Here is a 27,826-nt window from a genome sequence, read left to right as displayed (position 1 = left end):
AGCCTTGCTCTCCATCACCATGCTGTTCGACAGTTTCGACCTCGTCTCGGCTCTGGCCACTCTGGCCGCCTGCCTGGTGTCCATGGCCCTGCTCCTCGCCGTCTCCCAGCAGCTGTGGCAGCTCAGATGGACGGCCACCCGGGATAAAAACTGCAAGCTGCCTATGCCCAAAGGATCCATGGGCTTCCCCTTCATCGGCGAGACCTGCCACTGGCTCCTGCAGGTAAGCGTGCACTCTGTGCGGGGAGGGGGGCTTAAGGGAACGCGACTCAGTGTCTGGGTCAGCGCGGGTCCCGGTGTCTGCGCGGGGACAGTCTGGGAGTCTATCCGTGTATGATGAAATCAGTGTTATCACCTTCTTTGCTCGATTCTTTAAGACTTTCTAGAGGTTGTTGCATTTTGCGTATGTATCGCTCATTTATCTTTTACGCGTTTCACTGAATTTGATGTGTGCGCTCCTTTAATGCCAACAATATCAAGTTGCTGCTGAGTGAGTGTCCAACAGGACAGTGAGATAATCTTAATACTGACTACTAGAAAGCGCGGCGACCACAATTACTACACTTTTTCACACATTTGCCACGTCCCTTAATAATCATCTTACTTGCGCTCTAGTTTGTGATGCCCGTGAAGCAAACATTCACTAGCAAAATACCTCGCCAAGTTACGACTTTTCATCAATGTGGCTCAGCATCCCACAGCGCACAGACCCAAACCTAATCATAAAGTCCCATCCCATCTCTACCGAGCTCTAAATTCTGCCTCCAATTTTGTTTTTTTTTTTTTAGCTCGTCCATCTTCATCTTGCGCGCCTGCGGCGCACACAGAGCGACTCCAGTGATCGCGCAGCCGCTGGTAGCCCCCTCAACTCATGTGCGCGCACACACACACATACAGAAACACACAAACCCACGACCATCAAAGATTTTCACTTCACTTTTGATTAGTTTATACCCCTGCAATCCCTCATCGACTCTCTTACTGTGGCTCCATCCGTCGATCAGACCAGTGTTTGTTTCCATTATCTCAGACGGGAGCGCTCCGGCTCAGCCAACCGCGGAGCGACTTTCCCTGCGCCGCGAGGTCGAGCCGCAGTCAGTCTGATAGGCTATCGGTCATATCTGATACGGTGGCAATTGGGGGTTTCTCCGAGTAGCTCTCCATAAAAGATTAAACCAGAATTCCTCTATGGTGTTTGAATTTTCAAAAGAAAGTTCATGTTTAATGTGCAAAATAGGCAAGAATGTGTTTGGTGAGTTTCTGGGGAAGTTTATGTGGCGCTGAGCTTCTGTGCGTAAAGGGTTAGGGTGAGGGTAAAGTGCTCACCTCGGACCCTCTCATTCTCTTTCCCTCCTCTACTCTGTCGTCTCTCCTCCTCCCTGGTGAATCCAGACGCTGCAGCTCTGCTCCCTGCAGACTCCCCTGAGCTGCCTCCAGAAACGTTCCCACCATGCTCCACGTTTTAGGAATCATCCACTAACCAAGACTGATCCTCTAGTTAGTTGACGGACAGATGACAGAAAGTTGCAGAAAAGGGGAAATTTGCTCGGGTTGATATGTCATTAAAACAATCAGAGTCAGTTTCGAAGGGAGTGAAGGAATATTTATCATTTTTTTAGTGAGATGTTTTACGCGTCTTGTTCGCTTCCTAACTCAACGAACTGAGTTATCTGAATAAGGTTCAATAATCCGTATGCAGCAGTAACTATGAATGTTTCCGAGTCGGTACTTCAACTTTATATTTTAACCAAAAGAAAGAGAAACGTGGACCAAATAGTACACGGAGCAGGGGGAGAGAAGGAGAAAACCCTCCAAATGAAAAGCAAAAGGGGCGGGAGGGTGGGGGCAAAGCAGGGGCTCAGCGACCAGAGGCACCTTGGCCGCGTGCGGGGCTTGAACTTGCGGTGCTCTTCTCCCCTTACATCTGACACCGAGCTAGACGCGCTCCCGGAATGCAACCCAGAACCACGGCCAAGTTTATCGTGGGGGGGGGGGGGGGGGGGGGGGGTCTGTCAGTCAGACAGAACAATAAAAGGCTGTGTGTGTCTGTACTTATGAGGACCAAATGTCCCCATAAGTACAGCAAAATCTGGAAGAATCTGCATAGTGAGGAGAGATTTGGACGGTCCTGGGCTTCAGTCACTGGCTAGACTGGGATCAGGTCTTGACCTTACGTTGAACTTCATTTCAAGAAGTTAATGCAGTGAAATGTCTCATGAATATTGAAAGAAACATAGAGAGACAGAGATTCTGGGCTCCAGACTAATCATCATCTGCCCTGTGGGAAAGTGAGACAGAGAGATGGAGATCTGATGGGACCTTCTTGCCCAGATGCTGTTTTATGTCTCAGTGACTGGTCTGCTGCTTGATTGCTCATGGAGACAAGTCAGACATGCTCTGAGATGAGTCGTCTCTCTGAGTAAGTTGGAGAAGAGACAGATGAATGTGCCAAACGCACATAGATTTTGACGAAGTTCAAAAATTAAAGAGCAGATATGTTGAGAGCAAAAGGGTCTTGAATAAGACTGTCAGAACAAAAGACTGAGCCACAAACAGTACGTTGCCTTCTCTTCACACCAGGATTTTGTACACAAATGCAGAGTTTGTGACAAACACTTTTGTGTCTAAGACAGTAGCAAAAGTGGGTGAAGTGGGTGAGAGGTTCCCAACATAAAAATGCCACGTTTCTGCACATCTCTGAGAAGGAACTTTTCTTGGTCAAGCAAACGATGACTGCCCTCTCGATCTCCATGGTTTGTCAGTTCAATACTGGCCACTTGAGGGCAGCAAAAACATGCTCTGCAACACAGAGACATCATCATATTTTAAGTTTATAAGGCAAACATTTAAGCAAACAGGTGCTTGTTCACACATCCAGCATTTATGGAGCAACACGATCACTCATTTGGAGTCATGGTTCTGAGCGACTGATGAATGTAAGTCCAATATTTGCTTTCTTTTAGCTCCGATTTTGGTCTCTACCAACACCTGAGGGAATTACCTGGCTCTGTAGCAGCTAATGCTCCACGACATTCTCCAGCTAGTTTTGTATTGCGACTGTCTGTATGTTTGGTGCAGAGCAGGTAGTGTACAGTGAATTCTTTTCTCTAACCAGGTGCCTGCTGCAACCAAAACAAAGCGGTGAACCATACGAGTAAAATTTGGTTGAACAGCTAAGCAGTGAATTGAGCTTTATTATAACATTACATACAGCCGAGGAGAGCTGCAGGTGGATATAATGATAGAATATTTTTCTCTATGTTAATCACTATGAGGGGTTATTGATATGTTATTATTAGAAATCTATCACATCTAAACACAGGGGCTTGGTAAGTTGCAGAGCATGTGTTTCTATGTGTAAATGAGAGACAGTAAATGTAGGAATATGTCCTGAGGGAACTACAGTTGCATCAAATTTCTCTGGATACAGATTTGCAAGAAACTGCCAAAAAATTCCTGCATCTTGTTCATGTTTCATTTTCTTTTTCTTTACTCACGTTCGCTTTTGTTCTGTCCCTCTCCCTTCTCCGCTAACCTCTCCTCCAGACTGGCTGCATTTCTCTATAAATGTGTGTATATATACATACAGTATATTTTTACTTTGACACACACAGCGGTGCCAGCAGCAGCAGAAGCACATTTTTGTGACAGATCCATTTTAAAGCGATCTGCAGTCAGAAAATAGCTTTGCCAAAGACCTGTCTGCTCTTGTTAGAAGCTGGAGCTTTCAGGAGGGATGGTGCCAAGCTACCGAACAGGGACACATACACAGAGTTAGTGCCTACATGGTACAAGGGGTAGAGATTTTTGTGTATACTGACACAGTTGCTACAGATGCATACTGTCTAATTTGAGTATATTTACAACACTGGGATGCCTTCATTTATAGACAAATACGAATTTATACAGTTTTTATGACCAAAGTCATATTTCTATTCTGATTCGTAGATGTCTCCTGGTTTTGTAAATTATTTTTGTGACGCTATATAACTATAAAACTGACATCTTATTTTCAAAACAAAAGACAAAGTGAAACAAAATATGTGGATTTCACATTAAATGCACGGCGCATTAAAGAAACGTGACAGGATTTCTGGGTAATAATCTCCGTCAACTTTTGAAAATTAAAACAGTTATCTCATGCCACCAGTTGAGGGTGCCAAAATGCATTACTCCCAGACGTGAATTGAAGTTTATTCGATAGGTAAAATCTAAATTTAAAAAAAGAGCGCAGGTTACTAATATCGTGCTCTAAAATTTTTATCAAAGAAATTCTTAATTCTTTTTAAAAAATTTACTTATCAGCCAGTCGGCGTTTCCTTGTTTCACAGAACAGATATCAACACACAGACTAACGTTAACTGATGCTGTTTCCAGTTTATGAAGGAAACCTAAATGCTCAGCTGGATGCAGTTTCTCCTGGTCTGGTCCTGACACCTCACACACAGAGATGCAGTGCAGACTGGACTGGACTGAATCTGGGTCAGACCAAAGGAAATGAACACATGGCACAGAGACTCAGACTGTACCATGTTTGTGTGTTTGGAAACAAACCCCAACCAGAGACAATGGGGCACACACAGGCAAACACACACACACACACACACACTGCATGTGTCTATGCAGAATGGGCACGAATTATCAATGATCATTTCCTGCTTTTTTAATTAGTGAGTTTTAGCCTTTAGCATCAACTCACATACACATACATTCACATACTGTGTGTACACACAAACACACATGCACTAATACACTAATTCCATATTCTTCTGTCTGCCAGCCTGTCTCATGTGTGTCTGTTTTGCAGTGATGAAGTGCAAATGACAGTGGGCAGAGTAATAACAGTCCTGCAGACCATACACCCTCTCATCACACATAGTGATGACAGCTCCCTCTCTCACTCTCCTCCTCCCTCTTCTTCTACACCTGTTCTGTTGCCTCCTGCTTTTCCTGGTTGTACGTTCACAGACTAAATTACTCAACATTTTCCAGCAACCAAAGGATCAACCTCAGGTAAACCAGTCCTCTCTCTGTGTCCCTCGGGAAGTAGTCATGGTGCATTTAAGTGCAATCTTATTTATGAGAAGAGTTCTCGTAAACAACCCACTGATGTGGTCTCTACATCATTATTACTGGAAAGTTCACAAGTTGTGATGTGTGTATACAAGTAAAAAAAGAAAAAAAAGAGAGAAGTTCCTTTTTTGTAAAGTTCCTTAATATTCCAGTACTGCACAGATACAAAAAGGGTCTCAACAGCTCTTATATTTCTCCTTATTGTTTGACACAGCACAAGTCTACTCAAAACTGTACTACTGTAAATGTAAATCTAACCAGAGATGTTCAACTCCATTTTGACAAGATTTAGAGTGGTGAATGACTGATGTCCTAAAAGTCTCTCTTAAAAATCACTCTAATGACCAAAGTGTGGTTAGAATGTGAGATCTATGTTTTTCGGTGAATTGTGCCTTTAACCAGCAGAGACAAAGCAGGAATTGTGAGACATGGGGGCTTCATCTATAGTAGGTTCCATCACTGCGGTCCAGCCCACTGCATGCGGTATAACTGTGGTTACACAGTCCTGCGCGCACGCACACACACACACACACACACACACACACACACACACACACACACACACACACACACACACACACACACACACAGTCCTGTGTCGCTATAGTTGTGAAGACGCTCAGACAATAATGCGTTCCCTAAACCATAACCTAAGTCTAACCCTAAATGTAAAACCAAGTCTCAACCCTCAAAAAACATTTGACGTTATGAGGACCGGCCAAAATATCCTCACAAGAATGGTACCAAAGTAAAACGTGTCCACACAACCATAGAAAGGCATGTGTACACACACACACACACACCAAACACACACACAGAGTAACTGTGTGCATGCGAAATATATGTGTGCGTTGGAAATATATGCACACAGTCATACAACCTGCAGCAGACACACATGTACAGTTGAGTATGGACATGTAGCGTGCACACAGCTAGACACAATGGACTCAGCACACATACAAAAGAGTATGAGCTCAGACAGATCATATTACAGTCCAGACTGATGAACCTTTTCTAATCTTTTGCTGTTTGATGCTAAAAGTGGTGGGAGTGTGTGTTTTTGTATGGGTTTATTGGGTGAGACATGAATAGTTCATAGAGTGGGCACAAAGGGCAGTATTTTGTGTTTGTGTGTGGAAAAGTGAGGTCTAGACTGTGTTAATATTCAAGGCAGGACCCTTGAACCTCAGAGGACTCCTCGTCACAGTCCGCTAACCTGCTTTCCTCTCCATCTTTTCTACTCATCGCTCTTATTTTTTGCCCACTCATCTTGTTTTTGTTAATTGTGTTCATCTATTATATGCTTTAAATGTTTTAAGTCCTATTTCTAACATCTGTCCATTATTTTGCGTTATGATTTTAAAGCATTCCTCCCCTTAAATACTCCAGTCGCTGCCATCCTTTTCACACCACTTCTTCACCTGTCTGTTTTTTATTCCTCATCTTCCTCCAAACCAAAAAAATTTGATAGAAACATGTCACTTGGAGTGTACTATATCACAATAAGATCCAGTGACACAAGAGCGCATAAATCCCAAATGTAACTTTAGTACAGGCATTACTTCCGCTTTATCCTTGAATTTTTCTTTAGGTATTAATATAGTTTATCCTATCCCTTCTTTATCCCTCTTCTTCATTTCCTCTCTTCTCCATCCATCTGGCCCTGCCTACCGTCGCCTCTTGTTCAGATAATCCAGAGGTACTGGCAGCAGTCTCCCTTGTCCCTTCTTTAACCCCGAGAATACACTGCTCCCTCCTCCAACACTTGTCCCGGGCCGAGTCTAGGGCCCAGTGTGAAACTCTCTCTGCTAATGTGTGTACCTGTGTGAATAAAAGGCTACATTTTTACTGTTCATAAAAGATAGATTTGTATAAACACTCACAGGATAAGACTAGTGTTATGCATCTTTTTCTTATCGCCAACTAATTCTGTCAGGACCTGCATTGACAATAACTAGTTCACCTTTAAAAACTTTATGAAACTACTCAGCTTCCAAATCTCAAATAAATAGTTTCAAAGGCTTAGTAATTTTCTAAAGCACCAGGGACCTGTAGTTTTAAGCAAATACGGCCCAAACAGGAGGAAATATTGAATTCTTTTGGGACTATTTTCAGCTGCGCATTAATACATATTTGGTGCTCTAGTGAGTACTTAATGCAGCCGGACAGTACATGTGGGACTGATAAACTACAGTGCTGATGTTCCTTATAATGAATGAACATGTTATCCAGAGCAACAGTGTGCTTAGTAGCTTTTGGACAACAATGGGACTCTATGGCGCAGAGGAATAAAATACATCAGGTCTTGACTACAGAGCCAGGACATATTTATGCATAAATGGATTTATTGTGCATCTGTATTTGCTTGTAGTTGAGATATGTGTGTGTGTGTGTGTGTGTGTGTGTGTGTGCCGGGGTATTAGCTGGGGTCCCGGGGTGAGTGCTTAGAGAGTTTTGAACAACCATAATCTCCCTTTCTATAATGTCCCCAGGTCAGGGGCCAAACCTCCCTCTCTTCTCTCTCCTGCTCTCTCTCACTCTCTATTCTCATTGTTTTTTGGCTGAACTATCCACAGCCCTTTTCCATTAATCCGTCCTTTTTGAAACCAGCACCCATCGCATCTCTCCACCTCCTCTGCCACGCTCTGCACTCCCTTTCTCTGGCTCTCTGCTTTTGGCGCTTACCTCGTTCACACTTTCTCATTTCCTTTATTTCATTCTTCATCTCTCTTCCACCCCTTCCTCTCTTTTCCTCACCTTCTTTCCTCTCCTATAACTTCTCTTCTCCTGCTCTTGTCTCTGATGTGGTGGCGTGACCGCAAAGGGACGGGGTTCATTGTCAAGTCGAGGACCTATCGTACCATTCAGACACACAATCTCACACACACATACACACACACACACACATACAAAATCTCACACACTGGTTCCTTGGTATTCTTGGCAGCGGCTGAATGATTGACAGCTGAAAAGAAAGAAGGAATTCCCTCACAGCCTTTGACCTCGTTTCCTCTCCCTGATCTCTCTTCGCTGCTGCTGCGTTTTCACTTTGCATTTTTCACCTCTATTCTAGGTGAAATCTTCACGAGTTACCTTTTATAGAAATTTTGGCACTGCCTTTGTGATTCTGCGCTGCATTTCTCAGAAAAATTACCTGTCAGTCAAACAGCATGGGCAGGATTCTAGCTCTTTTGGATTTTTGGTCGATGCGGATTTAGTTTCTGTAATTGATGCTTTTTTCTTTTTTGCTAGACACCATTTTTCTTTCCTGGTACTTGCGGTAATATCGGACTCACCCTGATCCCTCGAGGACCAAGCGCTAAAGCAAACAGCAGCTGACGGCCGCCTTGCACGTATCCTCAGCACCTACAACTTTTCTATGGTTTTCCATCTGTGTATTTCAAGTTCACATAAATATAAAGGATGTTAATTACAAAAAGTACCTATAGAAAAAAAGCTAGCTAGATGTATTAAAAATAAAGTAAAACTTAAAAAGATAAAACTAAGTCATCAATATATAATAGCAGTAGTGAGTTTTAAAAAGTCTGTCTTTGATCATAACTTTCATGGATCTTTTTAAAAATAACTTGGTCGTGAAATAGTATTGGTCTACCCAGTTTGTATAAATGGCAGCGATTTTAAAATGATCAGGAAAGACGGTTACAAAACTGTGATAAAAATAAGTTTTAGGAACAAAACTGTAATTTACATTTAAACTCAAAAGCCTTTATGATGCTACAAATCCTGCATGTGGAATTGTAAAAGAGACTTTCAAGTGTGTCATATAATCACTAAATATTAACTCTGAGATAAACCGCAGGCCTGTTACTGACTAATTTTCTACTTACTACTTTCTCTACTAAACTACCTTAAATTCCCTACGGGGATTAAGAAGGTTTATCTTATCTTAAATCCAGAAAATATCATGCAACTCTGAGTTGTCATGCAACAAAAGACCTCCACTGGTGGATGCAACTAAGACCATTTCCAAGAAGTTGCTGCAAATTTCGGCTACGCTTTTCGATTTCTTCACTCTCCGCTGCTCAGAATACTTTCAATCATCTACCAACTGCTACGCTCTTTGTCACAGTCACATGCGCTATCAATATTATTATCAATATTTTTGCTACTGTTTTCCCATCAGTCACTGTTTCCTTCTGTTTTCTGCTCCCTGTGTCACTGTAAAATGTGTGTTTTATAACTGCTCTAAATGTACACTTTTGCTCCCCCTCCACACACACACGGTAGCTAGCTGGGGGGGACAATGTGCGTGCATGTGTGTGTTGGGTGAACTGCGGCGTTGATCTGAGTAAACATAATTAGCTGTGTTTTTTTGTCTTGCCCTAATAAAAGAGTCATTTGTTGGACATTTCCACTGCGCTACAAAGAGGACATTTATAAGCCTGGGCCCAAGTTCGCCCCCAGGCCAACCCCAACAGAACAGACGGGGTATTTTTAGTACAGCCGGCGCACTAGCTAGCTCTGCTCGGACAGTGTGTGTGTGTGTGTGTGTGTGTGTCTGTGTGTATGTGAGAGAGAGAGAGAGAGAGAGAGAGAGAGAGGTGTGTGTTTGTATGTAGAGAGAGAGAAAGAGAACAAGAGATATTTTATGAGATATTCTGTGATCATTGAGGCACTTGTCAAAAAGTTTGTATGCATGTGCATGCGACTGTGTAATGAAAGTGTTACAGGAGTGTGTAAGTGTTTGGATGGTGGGTGTGGAAAAGCTTCACTGAAACCTCCCCCCCTCATTTATTGAGGTTCTTGTAAAATATCTGATAAATCTCTGTTCAAGAAATATAAAAGCGACTGTAGAGGCTGACACTGCTGGCTACAGGTCTGGCCCAGTCCAGTCTCAAAGCACCTTTACTTCATTATTAAACATTATTATAATATTAGCATTGTGTGCACATAACCTTTAACCCTGATATACACTTAGTTTCACCCTACACAACTCTGATCCTACAGTAAATGTTAACCTGCAGCTCTCTGTGCAGTATTTTATGCTTGATGACGCCTCGTGGTTCCAATTTTAAAGCTGCATTCACTGTTTTCAACCTGCCAGCGCCGCTTTTATTTTTATCTTACAGTGAGCACCGAATTTTGGGTAAGACGGACAAAAACTGTGAGATTTTTTAATTTCTGGCTTTCTTCCAGAATTGCTCACATTACAGCTCCTGACTGGTCTGTGCTGGAAAAAACTGAGCGGTGTTCCCCTTCACACACACATGCACACATCATGTTTTGTGCCTCTGCAGCCAGCTTGTACTCCAAGTTGCTAGGTAGCATGTCCACAAGAAAAAAAAAAAAAACCAAAAGAAGAAAAGCTTTAAAACTTTATGCCGCCATCATTAAGAGAAACCTCTTTAGGGTTTTCAGCTCACATCAGAGTTTGTCTGTGAACTCAACGGTAAAAATCAGGCGTAATGTTGTGGTAGCAATTTTGGTTTCTGGGGTTTTTTTTTTTTTTTTGCAAAAGTAGGCGAATGTTTACAGTGAAGGCTACTTCACTTCACTGAAGTTTGGAGGGAAAGTGTATTTCAGCGTGCGCAATCAGTGTGAAGCTGTGACGCCTCGTCTCTGCGGCAGCGTCTCCGATTCTGTCTGTGTGTGCCGTGATCCCGTGTGCGGTTACATACGTGTGCTCATGCGAGAGAAGTGTGGCGTCATTACATCACAACTTTTCCATGCTCGCTTTGTGTGTGTGTGCGTGCTTCGCCAGATTTGGAAGGGAGGGAGAGAGGGGTGTACACTTCTCACCTTTTAAGCTAAATGTCATCCAGAACACACCCCTGGCACACACGCACAGCCAGATTTTGTTAGTGTAACTTTTTTGTTGTACATACTTTTTTTCCTGCTTCTTTCAGAGGATAAGAGAAAAAAAGCTTCAGTATCCCACCAAAGTGTCTGCGTGCATAAAAAGAAATCAAAGAGAAATGGACAGATAGAACGCATGAGGAGACACACTTAACGCATGTAGCCACACACACACACACACACACACACACACACATCAAATGAAGTACGCAATCGACCCAATCTGATGCTGCATCTTGGAGTGTGAAAGGGAGCCTTGTCTAGCTGCCTGAGGAACTCCCTTCGAATTGGACAGTGTGTGTGTGTGCGTGTGTGTCAGTAGGCCTGCCAGGCAGACATACTAAACCACTCTACATCCATGTGGCAGCAAAATGTAGCTTGGAAAACAACCCCACTCTAAAACACACACACCCTGAAGGCTCCAGAGGCCAGCCGGCGACCTGATGTGTGTGTTGAAGTGTGTGTGTGCATGCCGCAGTAAAAAGAGGAAGTGTACAGGAGCTGTGAAAACACTTCAGGTCAACAGTTTGTACCCAGACACATCCACAGAGAAAGCGAGAGAGGGGGAAAAAAAAGAAATTGGTCCTAACTGGATGCATTTAGGTGGCTATTTCCAGTAACTGCACTGACATTTGATGTCAGAAAATGTATCAGCGATCTAAAATGTCAACAGTGACTCCTAACTACTTTCTAGAGAGACACTAGTTTTAAGAAAGAAATGCATCGTAGAAGCACAATCAAGATGCAACGCGGGTGTGAAACAGGATGTGCTTTGAGTAAACGTTCCTATAAAACCTTAACAGAAAAATACACGATGTAAATAAACTGATGTCAACAATTCCTGAAACATTACCTCTGAGGTAGCATAAGCACCGTTACAAACACAGCTACAAAGGTGGGGCGCGTTAGGCTCAATGCTAATTAGCAGCATTCTTCATCTATAGCAGCAGTCTGGCAATCAGAGTTTTCAAAGCAACATGAAACAGCTAACAGAGCTGCAAAGAGGCCGAGGCATCTGTGCTCAATTTAGGACAAGTTCACACAGAAAAAGGGTAAGACGTGAGGTCTGTCATGAGACGGGGAGGGGGATGAGCTGCAATTGCCAGGAACAAATCAGAAAAGGCGGCGACAAAGAAGATTTGTTGTCTTTGACCTCCTGGCAATGGTTGCAGCTTGGTAGGTTTTGTTATGGTGTTGAGGTGAAAAGCTTTTCTCTGAAGCTCTGAAGTTTCCTCTGTGTTTAAGTAGTGTCAAAAACAAACCAAAAAAAAGTTTAACGTTTAATATGATAAGACGAACCAACTCGACCTCATCACACCAAAGAATTTTCTTATGTGAAGTGAAGGCTCCACTTGATACATATTAAGAGATAAAAGTCAGGATAACTTGGCATCTTCATCATCAGCTTCAAGTTTGACCATTATAAAGCTGTCATTTGTGAGTTCCTGAACTTAATTCAAGTGCAATGCTAAATAGCTGAAGGACTTCTTTAAGGTTGTCCAAACATACTAAAGGCTTTTCCATCTCCTAAAGCTGCTTTGACAGTAGTAGCTATTCATTATTAATACAGGATAAACTACAGGAAACCTACAGAGTCTGTTCCATATTTAAGTGACATTTTCATTCAAGTTGCAGTAAATGAGCAGGTAATTAGTTCACTGGTTGGTAGTCACAATTACACTGCAACTCACAATCAATGTGTGGATAAATTGGTACAGCAGCAAAAGCTATGTTTGTACACACATGCACACACACTCTAACAGAAAGCACCAGTGCTGAAAAAGGTGTGTCTGAAACAGGAAACAAACCACCTACTTAAATTTAAGCCTCAGACAATTCTGCATTCACACACCCAAAATGTATATAACTGAAACACACAAGAACATATATGTATGCTTCTTGCACCTCAAATGGCTTGTCATAGTTCAAGGGCTACAGGATTTCTTAGTGTTGATTCCAAAGTTTTCTAGATGAGAGATCAAGAGAGTGAAACTTCATCTCTTTTTGTGTCAGTGTCGAACAGCTTAACAACACCTCATAGTAGCGCTTCTTTGGCCCCAGTGTGTACATGTGTTACCCCAGTGTGTATGTGTGCGCCTCACAGTCGTACATATCTCTTTCCCCAGGAGTAATCTGGGGTCAAACCAGTTAGTGTTGTCACGGCAATTTGCAGTTAGGCCTCTACGTGTTTGTTTACCTTGTATGTTTTTTTTCTTGGTGAATTTTATGAATTTAGTGTGTGACAGATTGTGTGTACGAACACGAGTGTGTGTTAAGCATACACGCACGTGTGTTTTTGCTGTATCTGTTTGTGCTTACATGTGAATGGTGTGTTTGTCTGTGAGACTTGGTGTGTATGAACTGTGTGTGTGTGTGTGTGTGTAACACAGTAAGCTGCCCTCGGGCTGATATATATTCTTTTCACTCAAACAAACCATTTACAGTTCTAGGGTCGGCTCCCTCTCGCTCTGCCGTGACCCACAGCATTTAGAGGTCAGCGTCAAAGCTGAGCCCAGGTCAGCTTGCTAACTGACTCCAGCTCTGGTCCTCTGGGGCTTTACCAACAGCCTGGATACTCAAACTGTGGGGCAGGGGCATAAAACGGGTTATGTGGCTTCTTCTGGAGGGTCCTGAAGTGAAAAAGAGATATTTGGGTTTGGACTTTCTGTAGCTTCAGATCCTCGTCTTCTGCAGCCAAAGAAAGGAAGGATATCACTGCTCATGCTAACTACAAAACTGGACTAGATAACCTCTTTCTGCTCCATTTGATTTACTGTAACTTGAAGTGTGAGCTGAAAATGTTTGGATAACCTTTAACCTCAGGTTCTCAGTGGCTGATATTAAGGGTGAACTCCTAAAAGGATCACTTCCTACAGGCAACTTATATCAGTTTTCATTGAATTAACCTGATGTATATGGTCTACTTAAACATCTGCAGTCTGCTACCTTCAGTGTATAAGTTCACTTTTTCTCTGAGAGCCCATATGATGGAAACATTAGTAACTCTTTATATATTGGGGACGCACCAGAAATGGTCTGTTTGGGCCTCAAACCACAGGGAGAAAAAATACATGCTCAGAGCTTTTAGGGTTGAAGATCAAAGTCCAGAGTGAAGGTTTGATCCTAAATGCTGGTTTAAATTAATAGCAAGGTTTTGGTCAGTTTTCTGTTTCGCTTGCAAAATACCATCTACATCATTCAGGAGCAGCAGTTTGTGTGGACGATGGTGATAGAATGAGGAGAATAGGATTTTAAAACACAACCATGTGATATAGGTTCACGTAACAGTATAACAGCTTTTTAACCTTAGCTGCCCTAAAAACACATTTTACAAAATTTGACTATTTATCAAACTTCTGGCATGTCTGTTTTTATAATGCTTGCAACAAAACTGAGCATTAAAAAAGTGGAGATCAAGAAGAAATGAGAAGGAAAAAAATCAGAGAAAATCGAACAGGAGATCAGGGGGATCTCCATCAACCCAACAGACTGGAAAAGCATTTCTTCAAGTTGGAGTGTTTGGGAATTTCCTCAGTTATTTCTTCCCACACCTTCTGCTAATGATCTCACTAGTAAAGGGAATTTCAGCCTTTTAATGAAGTTTTCATTTCCTTAAAAGTCTCTCTCCAGCCAAGCAGCTTTTAAAACCAGTCCACTAAACTCTAGTCTTCTAAGATTTAAGTTCCACTACCTTATTACATAATTATAAATCTTTATTAAAGGTGGCTGTGGCAAATCGGCCATGACCCAAATGGTTGTTTTGAATACTCAAAATCATGTTTTCATGTAATTCTTAAGACTTTTGTGCTTGCACTAAACTCTGCAGAGCTCCAAGACTGACCCACATATGTATCTCCTCTCCCTGTCCCTCTGTCTAGGGTTCGGGCTTCCATGCATCGCGAAGACAGAAGTACGGCAACGTGTTCAAGACTCATCTTCTGGGTCGCCCTGTGATCCGCGTGACGGGCGCCGAGAACGTTCGCAAGGTGCTGATGGGTGAACACACGCTGGTGACCGTGGACTGGCCTCAGAGCACTTCCACACTGCTCGGACCCAACTCACTGGCCAACAGCATCGGAGATATCCACCGCAAGAAGAGGAAGGTCAGGACTCCCACAGGCACATAAAGTGTACATGTACACACATAGATGTTTGATGGTAAAGATGCGTCATACAAGGGAGGTGAATGTGACCATCGAACAGGGGCCTTCATTTTTGACTAATATATTTTACTGCCTGATGACGACTCTCATAAGATAATGAAAACCGCTGTGCTCCCTGCAAATTAATTTCACAAGGTCAAAAGGAAAAAAAAAAATCATTTTCATCCCATGCCAACTCCTTCCCTGAATTATTATACTTTGTGTAAGCAAAAATATAAAAAGATACTTGGCACATGGCACATTTAAATATTCAGAGTTCTATATTTTATATCAACTTCTGACAATTAGAAAGAAAATTTATTGAAGAATTTACCAGTTTAGGAGCAGGCCTCCCTGCAGTGACCAAAGATTGTCTCTTCTGTAACTTTTAAAATCTATGGCTGATGCAACCTGTGAGACACATGGGGCATTTACACTCATTCTCATTCTCTTAAAGCACACACACACACACACACACACACACACACACACACACAGGTACAAATGTATACACTCATGAATATTTATGCTACTGGAACAGAGGTAACACACACACATTAGTCAAAAGCACTGGAGTCATCTGCTGTGCAATCAGAAAGGTAGGAGACACTCCTCAAACACACAGAGACAAACGGAACGAGAGAGTATCAGTGTAAAACTATCCTGTCCTCTCAGTCTTATCAGCAGGGGTCTGGCTACTGAAGCGTGAGAACGGCCCCAGCATCACTCTATTCACTCCTCCACTCATTTCCATGTAGAAAGAGAGAAAACACAGATATTCCGGTTAATACTGCCCACCCTTGATTACCTGATTCTTCTGCTTTATTTCTGGGATTCCTACCTGACTCTGTCCACTGTCTCTCTCTCACTTTCTTTGTTTTCCACTGTCTTTCTCTCCCTCTCTCTCTCTCCCACCCTCTCAGTTCCACTTTCTCTGTTTTCAGTGCCAGGACGATTTCAGGTAATCAGCCACTTACCTCTCCCTCCTATTATCCCTTTATCCCTAGAGCACATACTTTCCTCTCTCTTTCTCACAAACACACACACACACACACACACACGCACACACTTCATACATGTACATAAAAAACCAGTGATCAACACGCAGACACACCTACACACACCAGAACGAGAAGAACAAGAAGCAGAGCCTGGTGTGTTGTCCTCTAAATGAGTCTCTTCTTTTCTCTCTGGATCCACCATGAAGCGTGGGGGCAAGGAGGGAGAGGTTTGGAGGCGGGGTCAGATTTCGTTGCCGCGGTGCCTGGGGACGATGAGGGGTCGGCTGGGTCTAATCTGGGCTCTGATCCCTAGTCCTCTCCCTGGAGACCCTCACACTAACCTCATATAATGACCCCTGATTAGGAAGGCTGCCTCTGACACAGCACAAAGAGGGGCTTTCTGTGGGGGCCCGACACACATTTAAACACACTTGTAGCAGTACATATGTGCACACACATGAACATTCCTCGCTCTCAACCAAAACAGCCAGATACTGAGACAAATACAACATCAGTAACTCTGTATCTATGTCTTGCTAAGCGTCTGAAGTACCTTTTGTCAAGACAGTCAATATCCAACCTGCTGTCGTTCTGTCCACGACCTCTGACCTCCATCAGGAGCCAGAAGGAAACAGCATTTCCCTACAGAGATCAAGTGATCCAGCATCAAATTACAGAATTTAACTACCACATTCTTTCAAATACACAATGAAGACCAATTTTTCAACACCTGTTTTAAAAGAAAGGCTTTTTGAAGACAATTTCTCATACTATTGATCCATTTCTGTGGTAAACAGAAAAACCTACTTATAGCACGGCCAATGTAGCATTTATATATTTCGACATCTAGTTAACGTGCTCAAAAATATCGTCAACACAATAGATCTTTCCTGCCCAAAGTCAGACAGTGTAATGGACTGAATAAGGTGAAGAAAAGGGCCAAATGGTATGAACTCAGAAAGCCAAACATGCACGAATCACAGAGACACTGAGTTACAGATGCAAAAGGTGTTCAAAACCCTGACAAATAACTTCAAACTAACATCTTTATCTCTATATAAACTCAGTATGAATCTCCCTAAAGCGCTGGAGGGCATGTCAACAGATCCTGTCTGACCTTCTGGATGTTGTGGGACTCAAATTCCTCTCTGTTTGATTATAGGAGGGTGGACAGAGAATATCATAAGAGGCAGAGAGGTCAGCTCGGCAGTTTTCATGGGCTACATAGGCATGTGTGTGGTGTCAGCGACTGGCTTACTGTCTGACCCACTGGACCAGAGCTGCTCCTCTGTGCGTACTTGTCTCTGCCCTCCTTGTGGTTTTCATACGGAAAAACAATCTTTACACAGCACACTAGCCTTCAACAGATCAACAGAGGCAGCCAGTTTCCATATAACCTCGTGTTGAGCTAGGAAACTAACTCCCCAAAGAGCCACAGCAGCCTTGTTTTCCACTACAGGCCAATGAGAGCTAAACAACACCAGCCAGGACTTACACATCAGCCTTCAGTCAGCCTGCAAGACTTTTATTAAATGTCAAGCTCAAACACTTCTTAAAATTTGCTAAACCAGCTGTTAATAAATTACTAAAAGAACTTAACTTGGGGACAGCACTTAACCACATGGACGTTTTTAGGGTTTTTATCACGCACATGACACAAACCAAAGTTTACAGGTACTGTCTCTCCCTTTTTTCCTGTAGAAACTGATAAAGACCACCTGGTTGTAGAGGTCTTTACCTTGTCTGACATAGATAAAACACAATGTACTTGTTTTATAATAAACATGCTGTGATGGCCTCAGAAAGCCCTACCTGACCTCCAGTGGAAAAACTGTCCCTCTATACTGAAAATTATAGTGGGAGAATCCAAGTCAGGATTTTTTAAGGCACATACACAACCATGAAAATACACTCTGTGTTGACAGTGGCAGCCAGGTCTTTATTTTCACCTTCTGACACACCTCTCTCTCTCTCCCGTTCTTTCACCATCTTTCCTTCCCCATTCGCCCTCTGCCAGGCTCCACATTTTCCTTCCCCCATGTTTTCTTTCTTTTGGACACATCCCTCCATCTCTAAGTTTAGAAAAAGGAAAAACAGAGACAAGGAAAACAGAGTAAGACAGAAAGAGATTAAGAAAATAATAAAAGGGGCACAGAGCTATTTGGATTAACCTTTAAATTAAAAGTCACGTTTAACCCTGATGTCCTTTCCCAGGTTTTTGCCTTTTCTTTCTGACCTTCTGACGTTTCTCTATAATGGTTTTGGTAGAAGATTCTTCTGTGCATGCAGTCTTCCTTTCTCTTTCTGTCGCTCTGTCTCCTGTGCGTCAACTCATCACCAGTAGAGGGCACTGCCAAGTCTAACTGGCATCTCAGATCAGTGATCACATTTGCAGAAAAGATACACAAACAGTGAGCTGCAGCTGACATTTAACACTGTTTTTACATGCTGCTGCTCAATATTATGAGAATGTTATTGTCGATGCCTAACATGTAAGCAGCATTTACTGCTCTGATTTCCATAACTGAATCAAATCCTGCTCATGTTTTTAATGCACATAAATGCAGCATATTTTATTTGATGATCAGCAATAAAAGCCACATGTATAAGAGTAAAAATGCACATATAGTACTCAAATATCAAGAACTTATACTAGTGTAAAAGTAGTTAATTACCTTCTAGCACTGATATATTGCAAACAAAGCTTTAATATCCATCCAAAGTTTTCTCTAAGAAAAGTTTGTAAAATATGTAGTATAAAGAAGATTAAACACTAGAGTAAAACATAGTGATCCAGTGAAGAACTAAGTAAAGCTGCATGATATTGCAATACTGTCACTAAATGCATTCTATGTTAGTTAACATAAGATGTAGGTGACATTATACTCAAACATCCATGTTCTTGAACTCATTAACACACACACACACACACACACACACACACACACACACACACGGATCTAAGAGTTTGTGAAGATACATACAAAAAGTGAATAAATAAGTGAAGGTTGTTTTTTATGGCCGGTGTGAATCTGTTAACATGTGGTTTAGCCTTCTACATAGGATTTTTTTGTCATGCTGATTTCACCTGGCTGCTCTGACCTTCACGTCTAAAATGCTTACCTAACTGAAAAGGGAAAGGGAAAGGCATTAAAAGTATTTTTAAAAAGTGGATGAAGGGGCAGCGAGAGACGAGACGAGGCTGGAGTAAAGACAGAGAGAGAAGGAGGGAAAGCAGGGCAGAGAGAAGAATAAAGGAGTCTTTACATGTCTGTGGAACCAGCAGCTCGCAGCACTTTCACATAATTTAAGACATATGGACGTTATTAGGACAGCCGTGTCTGTGTGCGCGTGTGTTTGTGACTGTATCGGTGTGTGCGCAGGAGTCTGGCAGTGTATGTGTCTTTAAGCCTGTGTCTTTGCACTGCAGGCTGCTCAAGACAGTCACGTTTTTGTGGTGCAGCAAAAATGACTGTTGTACTGAACAATCCTGCCCCCCTCACCCCCATCCTGTGTGGAACTTGGAACATCCCAGAGTGACACTGCATAAAAAACTGGATTTGATTGGCAGCCAGACCGTGCAGGGAGATACCACATGTGTGTCTGAGTGTGTGTGTATTTGTCTAACCTGTAGTAACCTTTCATAGAGTTGGCCTCCCATCCACACACACACACAGACTGACTCATTGCTCCTACAGTAGCTCAACCCTGCTGCTCTGTCTGTATTTATGTATATGTATGTGTGTGTAGGAATAGGCAAAGTGCTCACTCAAATTGACCAATTATGCATAATCCAGTGCAGACAGGTTAAATGACTAAATTCAGTGTTACACAACCTCCTTTGGCTTAATGAATATTTTTGCCTAATCACCTTTCAGTCCCCTCACCAATTTTTTTTTTGTTTTTTTTTTTGGAGAGCCCACTGATGATTTTCACTACAATTCTCAAAAACACTGATCCAGTTGTTTAACAAACTAACAAACAAACTAACCAGCTCTTAGCTGGTTCCATTACAGACTGAATAAACAAAGAAACCATGAAAGACAGCACCTGATTAAAGATAAATTCAAATCAGGTGATTGATTAACTAACCAATTACCAACCAACTACTGACTAATAATCAGTCTAATGACTTAAAAGACAAAATGACCAACTAAATGACAAACACATAATAAGACATATGCAAAGATGTTAGTAAACAAACGCAACATCACTATAGGTCAGTCAATGCTATTTTGTTGAAAATACAGCCAGTGTCAATCCATATCATTCTTCCAAGGTTCCTCCAAATCCAATTAGTGGTCTCCAAAACCTTAACCCTAGAGAACAATGGGTGAACAAATGCTGGTCAATCCATTGTACATTTAAAGTAACTGATTATCTAAACTACCTAAACAACTGCCTAACAAACAAAAGCATCACTGTGACAGCACTGTGCATTTTCTCAGACTATCCTGAGGTCAGATTCTGTGTGTAATCCCCTGTGGTCAGGGTTAGAGAGCAGGTCATGTAAGCTGATCTGTCACCAGCAGCCCCAGGGTGCGGCAACAGAGGAAATGTAGTGCTGCTAACATCTTGAAGCACCCTGTGATCTGCACTAACCACTCCCTAACACACCAATGCTGCACGTATATACCCATCGAGTGTGTCCACGTAATTCACACACTTTCATGCACATGGCACCAGCTCAGTAGACTATTGTTCATTCATTCTGGGGCGAGAGAGGGAGTGAAACATGGTTTGGAGGAATGAGGGAGAGAGAAGGCAACAGAGGAGAAAGAACAGTAAGGGAAAAAGAGGCTGAGGACAAAATAAGCATATGAGTGCCCAACCGATGGTTTGGTGGCTTAAACATCGACCTCAGGAACCACATGTACCCTCAGTGGCCTGGACTCCAATCCCACTCCTTTCTTACCTCACAGCCTCCATTATGTCTCAGTAAAGAGAAGCAGGAATATTTTATCTTCATGTTCTTCCAGTGTGGTGCCATATGGAAAATATATTTCAAATGCACAATAAAATCATTTTCTTGTGCATGATGTGTTTTGAAAGAAGTTCATTTCAGAAAAAAAAAAGCTCCTTAAAAGAAGGAGCTCAAAAAAAAAAAAAACATAAAATCACTTCAAAATAAAGAAAAAAGGAAACAACTCAACTTGCAAATGTTCAGTCTACATCTGAGCTGGCATTTCCAAAATGACCGTAAGGCTCTCAGAGGAAAGTGAACAGGTGAGTGACTGGCTGACATATCATTAGACAGAATTTCTTGCTAATATAAAATTTGCTTGTTCAAATGTTCCACTCTCATTTCACTGAGCAGAAAATGCAAACCATGTGTTTTGGTCACCAAACCGGCTTGACAATTGCTGCATGGCCATTGCAGACATAACAAGACCTAGTATTTACATATTTGGTGAATTTCATAAACTGAAGGATTACACAGCACTTCATAGTTTGAGACAACTCTTTGAAAAAGAAGAGAAACAACAAAAGGGACAATGATAAGTTTTGTCCCTCAGTAGGTGACATTTCACCCAAGATGCAGTGATATCATCCTGCTCTGGGGAAAGCTGTAAAAGCTAAATGCACATGAATGTTACTTATCCAAACAAAGCTAAGCATTAGTGACTTGATTTATATTAATATAAAGTCCTATTGTAGTCTGGTCTGCTCTCTGGTTTCCTCTCCTCTCCGATGCTCTCCACTACTAAATCATTTCCATAAGCGTTGTAAGGGCAGATTTGGAGGTTAAATCAGATGGGATGTTATTTGTCCAAACAACACTGACGACTGGTGACTGATTCATACTGAGAAATACTACGAGCAGCCAGGAAAGATTTAAGTCTCTCCCATTCTTTCTCTTGCTCTTTCTGCCTGTCATTGCAGTTCTGCTGACTACAGGGGAAAACCTCCACAATGTATAAGTCTCTGTAAAGAGGGAAGAAAGATGAGAGAGAGAGAATTTGGCAAAATGAATCAAAATGAACAACCGATGGAAAGTCTTACTTAGATATAACTCAAGAAAGGTGGAATGGAAGGTGTTGACGGATCAAAAATGTAGAGATAGGAGAGAAAGCAGGAGAGAAAGCAGGACAGAGAAAGGAGCTTTGCACAAGGGTCAACTCTAGAAAACTGCAAGTGACTGAAAGCCATGATCACTGAGCTAAAGCGACTTTTATTATTCTAGATTCTAGATACTCAAGTATATGTTGCAACAAATTCTGGACAAGACCAGAATAAGTTTGTAAGAGTGTCAGAATATACGCAGATATATAGATGTAACAAATATTGCTTGTTTTATATGATCAACCTTTTTTTTTCTTTGAAATATCCTGCAAAATAACAGCAAGACAAACACCGCAGACTGAATAAGCTCCTCCGTATAGATGATACATGTAATTACTACAGTCAAATAAACGTGTGCTTCCTGTCTGTCACACCCTGTCAGTCAGGACTGGCTATGCCTGGAGGTTTCCTAAAGACAGTTTGTGTGTATATGTTTGTACTGCCTAGGAAAGCAGGGCAGACTGGGAGAGCCAGTCTGTGTGCTTAATCGGTGCCTTTGTCCTCTGCTCTGACTTGAACTGGTTGAAGTCATACAATTAATGAGCATTTAATGAAAAAACCTGTTTGATCTTTGTCGGTGTCTCTATTGGTATGTGACATGAACAGACAAGTGCATTTACATTCAGCATTTTAGGTGACACTGTTTGTCTTCCTCTCTATATGTCCAGGTGTTTGCCAAAGTGTTCAGCCACGAGGCCTTGGAGTCCTACCTCCCCAAAATCCAGCAGGTCATCCAAGAGAGCCTCCGAGTGTGGAGTTCCAACCCTGAGCCCATCAACGTCTACAGGTGGAGTGGAGGTCCTAGCATAGAAAAATATTCAGAAAAAGTAGAAATGTCTTCAGAAATTAGAAATTAGGAACATCACCCTACTGCAGGTAGAAATCAAATCACTATATTATAGATAGTTAAAAATAAAAATATAACTTATTGGAATAGAAACATCTCATAGAACATAAGGTCTGTTGCAAACACAGCATAGAAAATAAAACATGAAAATATACAAACGTTTCTCATTTAGTTGCATGTTATGTTTACTGGATGTAACTGAGTTAGATGTTTGTTTTTTTTTTCACAGGGAGAGCCAGAGGTTGTCATTCACTATGGCAGTGAGGGTGCTGCTGGGATTCAGGGTGTCAGAAGAGGAGATGACGCTTCTGTTCTCAACCTTTCAGGACTTTGTTGACAACCTGTTCAGCCTGCCCATAGACCTGCCGTTCAGTGGCTACAGGAAGGTATAGTAACTGACACCCACCACCCCTCTGTACCTGCACTTGTTCTGCGTTCTGTCACTTAACGTGCCCTTTACCTCTGCTTGCTAGAGTTCAAAACAACAATGAGCAACAACGGTAGGATGCTGTTAGTTAACTTTCTTTTGGGTGTATTTGCAGGGTATTCGTGCAAGAGACACCCTGCAGAAAGGCATTGAGAAGGCCATCAGGGAGAAGCCACTGTGCACCCAGGGGAAGGATTACAGCGACGCACTGGACGTCCTGATGGAGAGCGCCAAAGAGAACGGCACTGAGCTCACCATGCAGGAACTGAAGGTAACACACCTACGCACCAAAATCACCTGGGTAGGAGAATGTGTGCAAACATATGCTGGAGACAAGCCAGACGCAGAAGAAGTCCCTCAGTCATACGTGGGAGCATTGACACGTACCGTATAGACACACACTAACTCCGGAGCATACCATATGTGTGCAAACATGCACACAGTCACACATAGTAAAGAACACGCTCACTGTTTATCTAGTAAAGTGCTGCCAAAAAGATCCATTCTGGTGTGACTGAAGACATTCATACCCTGGGATCATAAACAACATAAGTCTCTTTGGATGCAAATCTTCATTTCTGAAATGATGCTAATCTGATGACCATAGGCAGACAGTGATAGTAAAAACGTGCACACTGTCATGGACAGACACACCCACTCTTTACCTATTAAAGTTATTCTAAGGAATGCTGTGGAAACTCAACTCACTCTGGCTCTCTGTGGTTTCTGGGTTAAGTCCAGGGCCAAAAATAATTCAGCACTCCCTCTGCTAGAGGTCTGACAGAGGCCTCCTGTACGCACGCACGCACGCACGCACGCACGCACGCACGCACGCACGCACGCACGCACGCACGCACACACACACACACACACACACACACACACACACACACACACACACACACACACAAACAAGTGAACCTGGGAGGCCCTGTTGAGAGGCCCAGGCTGAAGCACTCTCCTGCAGTGTTCTGACACATGCAGGGTGATGCAGAGACATGTTTAGACACAGATGATGGCTCAGTAGATGGGAGGTTTATAAAGACAGTTGTGTAGCCCAGCCTCAGTGTTATTTATTCCACTAGCTTCTTAATGGGCCGTGTATGGCATGCTCAATGTTGTTACTGGATTTAAACTTCATATTTCCAAACACACTACTTTTTAGGAATTAAAAACAGCATCTTTTATTATTTTGTGGCTCTGACATTTATTTTTGGCCTGATGTTGTTATGAAACAAATGGCAAGCTTGAGGTGCGGGGTTGTAAAGCTGTGCTCAAAGTAGGTCCCATATCGAGTTTATTCACAGACAAGCAGCTCGGTTCTACAGTAATAAGTTGTATGAATCTGGATTTCATGACCTCTAAGGGATAGCACGATTACCGTGAGCAAAGCAAGGTAAGCAACACTGATCCATCTCTCCACTATTCCACAGGAGTCAACCATTGAGCTGATCTTTGCAGCCTTTGCCACCACTGCCAGCGCCAGCACCTCCCTTATCATGCAGCTCCTGCGCCACCCTCCTGTCCTGGAGCGATTGAGGGAGGAACTGAGAGCCAGGGGCCTCCTCCACAATGGCTGCTTGTGCCCTGAAGGAGAGCTCAGGCTGGACACTATTAGCAGCCTCAAGTACCTAGAATGTGTCATCAAAGAGGTGCTGAGACTTTTTACCCCTGTCTCAGGGGCCTACAGGACTGCCATGCAGACTTTCGAGCTTGATGTGAGTTGCCAGAGACATATGAACTAGAATCCTTTACAAAAATCTTGACCTTACAAGCTGTCCCAAACTTCAGATTGCCAAAGTGTCAGAACCTTTCCAGCAACTACAGCAAAGAAACTCTATGGCAAACATTTCTTACAGGCTTCAATTTTTTTGTCTTAATGTCTCTAGGGAGTCCAGATTCCCAAGGGCTGGAGTGTGATGTACAGCATACGAGACACCCACGACACAGCCGCAGTCTTCAAAGATGCAGATGCTTTTGATCCTGATCGTTTCAGTCAAGAACGGGGAGAAGACAAAGAGGGACGCTTCCACTACCTGCCCTTTGGTGGTGGCGTCCGATCCTGTCTGGGTAAGCAGCTCGCTACCCTCTTCCTTCGCATCCTGGCTATTGAGCTGGCAAGCACCAGCCGCTTTGAGCTGGCCACCCGGCAGTTCCCCCGTGTAATCACAGTACCAGTGGTCCACCCTGTTGATGGGCTGAAGGTCAAGTTCTATGGCTTGGACTCCAACCAGAATGAAATCATGGCCAAGTCAGAAGAGCTGTTGGGAGCAACGGTCTGAAGGGCGGAGATATGATGAATGGGTGGATGGGGGTTGGGGTAGGGAGGTGTGTTTGATGTCTTTAGAGAGAAGATTGTAGGAAGGAAACAAGGAATTTCACAGTTAGTTTTTCTTCTCCACCTTTGTTCTGCCAATTTGGAGGTCCCATTTTAGACTAAATGAAAATCAGAAGTCCTTGTCTTTTTTTCTATAACTGATGATGATGATTGGGACTTTTCTCTAAGAACGGAAGAAGCCGCCAAAAAATTCTTAATTCTGCTCTATTGTGTGTATTTTTTTAAGATATATACAAAAATATATGTACAAAAAAGCTATGTAATATAATTTGTAAAAGGTAATGTGGGCAGTGCACAATGGGAGAAAGAGGAGGATGGTAGGACTTCTGAGGAAGTCAAGTGTTGAAATTAGAAAAGTAAATGTGGAACCAAGGCAAGATGGAAGAAACAGGGTATGGATGAAAAGAATATGACTTTGCTTGTGCTTAATCAAAACCAACAAACCATCAAGTTTCAACTTGTCTAGCAGGGTAAAAGTGATGGATCTAGGGACTGACATTTCTAAATTTTCTGATCCAAGTTGGGAAATTTTGAACCAGAATACTTCACACTGCCACCCAGAATATGTTTTCTGCTAATTTGAAAATGATTTGAAAGAATGACAGAAATCAGTGGTGGCCTCTATGAAGCGAACAAAGTTTCATCAAAATTGTAATTGTTTACTAGCTGGCAGATGCAGTCAGAAGCACCGTAGCACATCTGGCACATCAGATTGTGGCATAGAGACTGTGGCACCATTTCTTCAAACTATATCATTATGCAGTTAATAATTTGACACTTTGATATCATTCATCAATTTAGGCACTGAAGGGAAATGCTTTGCTCAGAAATGGGGGGGGTAGATCTGATGGGGAAGATATATACTGGCTAGATATTTTAAAGGGCAGAACACATAACATTTAATGTAAATTTGTTCCATTTCTTATGACAACCTTGCCCACATTTTTTTTTTCCATGAATACTTTCCATATTGTTTCCATTTATGCACCGCGCAGCAAAATAAGCTTCTCAAACTACCAACATTACAATCAAATGTAAAAAGGCGAGTAACAAGGAGTCTTGAGCTCAAATTATCCTTAAGAGTTAATTCTTTAAAGCTGGTGGAAGATCCTCATCATCGCTATGGCTTTAACTTTCTCTAAACACACATTTATGCACTCCAAATTACCAGCGGAAAGTTATTAACAGACAAAATACAGTACAAACTGCACTTATGAGACACTCCACAGATTTGACATCCTAAATTCTGTCTTGAATTGTTATCGTTAATATTGCTAGTGAAAACCTTACATCATATTCTGTGCGACCCACAAGTTGCCTATCAATGTTGCCCATTTATACTGTATATTATATTGCATATCCAAGTAATCTTGGTGGTGTGTGAACTCAGGTGCAGAGTAGATGTGGTGAATAAGGAATTCACCTTTGCTCAATTACATTTTGGGGTGTTCCAGTAGTGTTTTCTCCCATTGATGTATCAGCTTCTGCAAAAATTTTGTATCCTCTCAAGGAAACAATTTAGCTGGTGCAAGTAGAATCAACAAACAGCAATTAACACAAGTACCTGAATCCAGTTCAAACAGCAAAAAGGCCGAAACTCTTTGAAACTGTGCTTTTCATTTCTAAAGTTTCAAGCTGCATTGAGATTGTACTCTCCTTGACAGAGATTTATCCCTTAATGAGGCTACGATATAGAACTTGCTCTCCCAGAGTAACGTTCTTAGCTGGAGGAGGAGAAAGACAGAAGGATAAAGCGAAGGTGGAAATGATAAGACATGCATACATGCTATTTGAGTGTTGCTTTGTTATTCTGTTTATTAGTGTGCTATCTCAATGGGGCTGTCATTTTAAGTTCTGTTCAGAAAAAACTTTCAGAATTTTGTTTGTACCAGCACTGCAGAGGAAGATATATGGGAAGCTTCAAACTCTGGGACATTCTAGGATCCTCCGACTGATTTGTAATTTTTAAACCGAAGCATGAGAGAGAAGGACCAATGAGATTTCAGGGAAGGCAGGGTCACGCTCAGAGGGCTTTTTTGATTGGATAATCCTGTTGTCCAATAGCATTCCAGGTGGAGTCTGCCTGTGCCAGACATTGCTCACTCTTTCACCACACCA

At 42.3% G+C, this 27,826-nt stretch overlaps 1 protein-coding gene across 1 annotated transcript; it reads left to right on the top strand.

Moving 5' to 3' along the window:
• Window positions 1-19: 19 nt before the first annotated feature.
• cyp26b1 (cytochrome P450, family 26, subfamily b, polypeptide 1) lies at window positions 20-27,561 on the top strand. Its single transcript, XM_026298656.1, has 7 exons — window positions 20-223; window positions 14,769-14,993; window positions 22,765-22,883; window positions 23,173-23,329; window positions 23,486-23,641; window positions 24,804-25,088; window positions 25,260-27,561. The coding sequence occupies exons 1-7, from the start codon at window positions 20-22 to the stop codon at window positions 25,650-25,652; spliced, it is 1,539 nt and encodes a 512-aa protein (XP_026154441.1). The 3' UTR covers window positions 25,653-27,561.
• The last annotated feature ends 265 nt before the right edge of the window (window positions 27,562-27,826 follow it).

The sequence above is a fragment of the Mastacembelus armatus genome, chromosome 18 (genome assembly GCF_900324485.2).
Source record: "Mastacembelus armatus chromosome 18, fMasArm1.2, whole genome shotgun sequence".
NCBI lineage: Eukaryota > Metazoa > Chordata > Actinopteri > Synbranchiformes > Mastacembelidae > Mastacembelus > Mastacembelus armatus.
The sequence above is the reverse complement of the archived record's forward strand: the minus strand, read 5'-3'. Positions and strand labels throughout refer to the sequence as shown.

Bases quoted from the DNA above. Each gene is read 5' to 3' on its own strand.
- cyp26b1 (XM_026298656.1), top strand. From the start codon at position 20: ATGCTGTTCGACAGTTTCGACCTCGTCTCGGCTCTGGCCACTCTGGCC. The intron at 23,330-23,485 runs GTATAGTAACTG...GTGTATTTGCAG, and splicing joins CGTTCAGTGGCTACAGGAAG to GGTATTCGTGCAAGAGACAC. The intron at 23,642-24,803 runs GTAACACACCTA...ACTATTCCACAG, and splicing joins TCACCATGCAGGAACTGAAG to GAGTCAACCATTGAGCTGAT.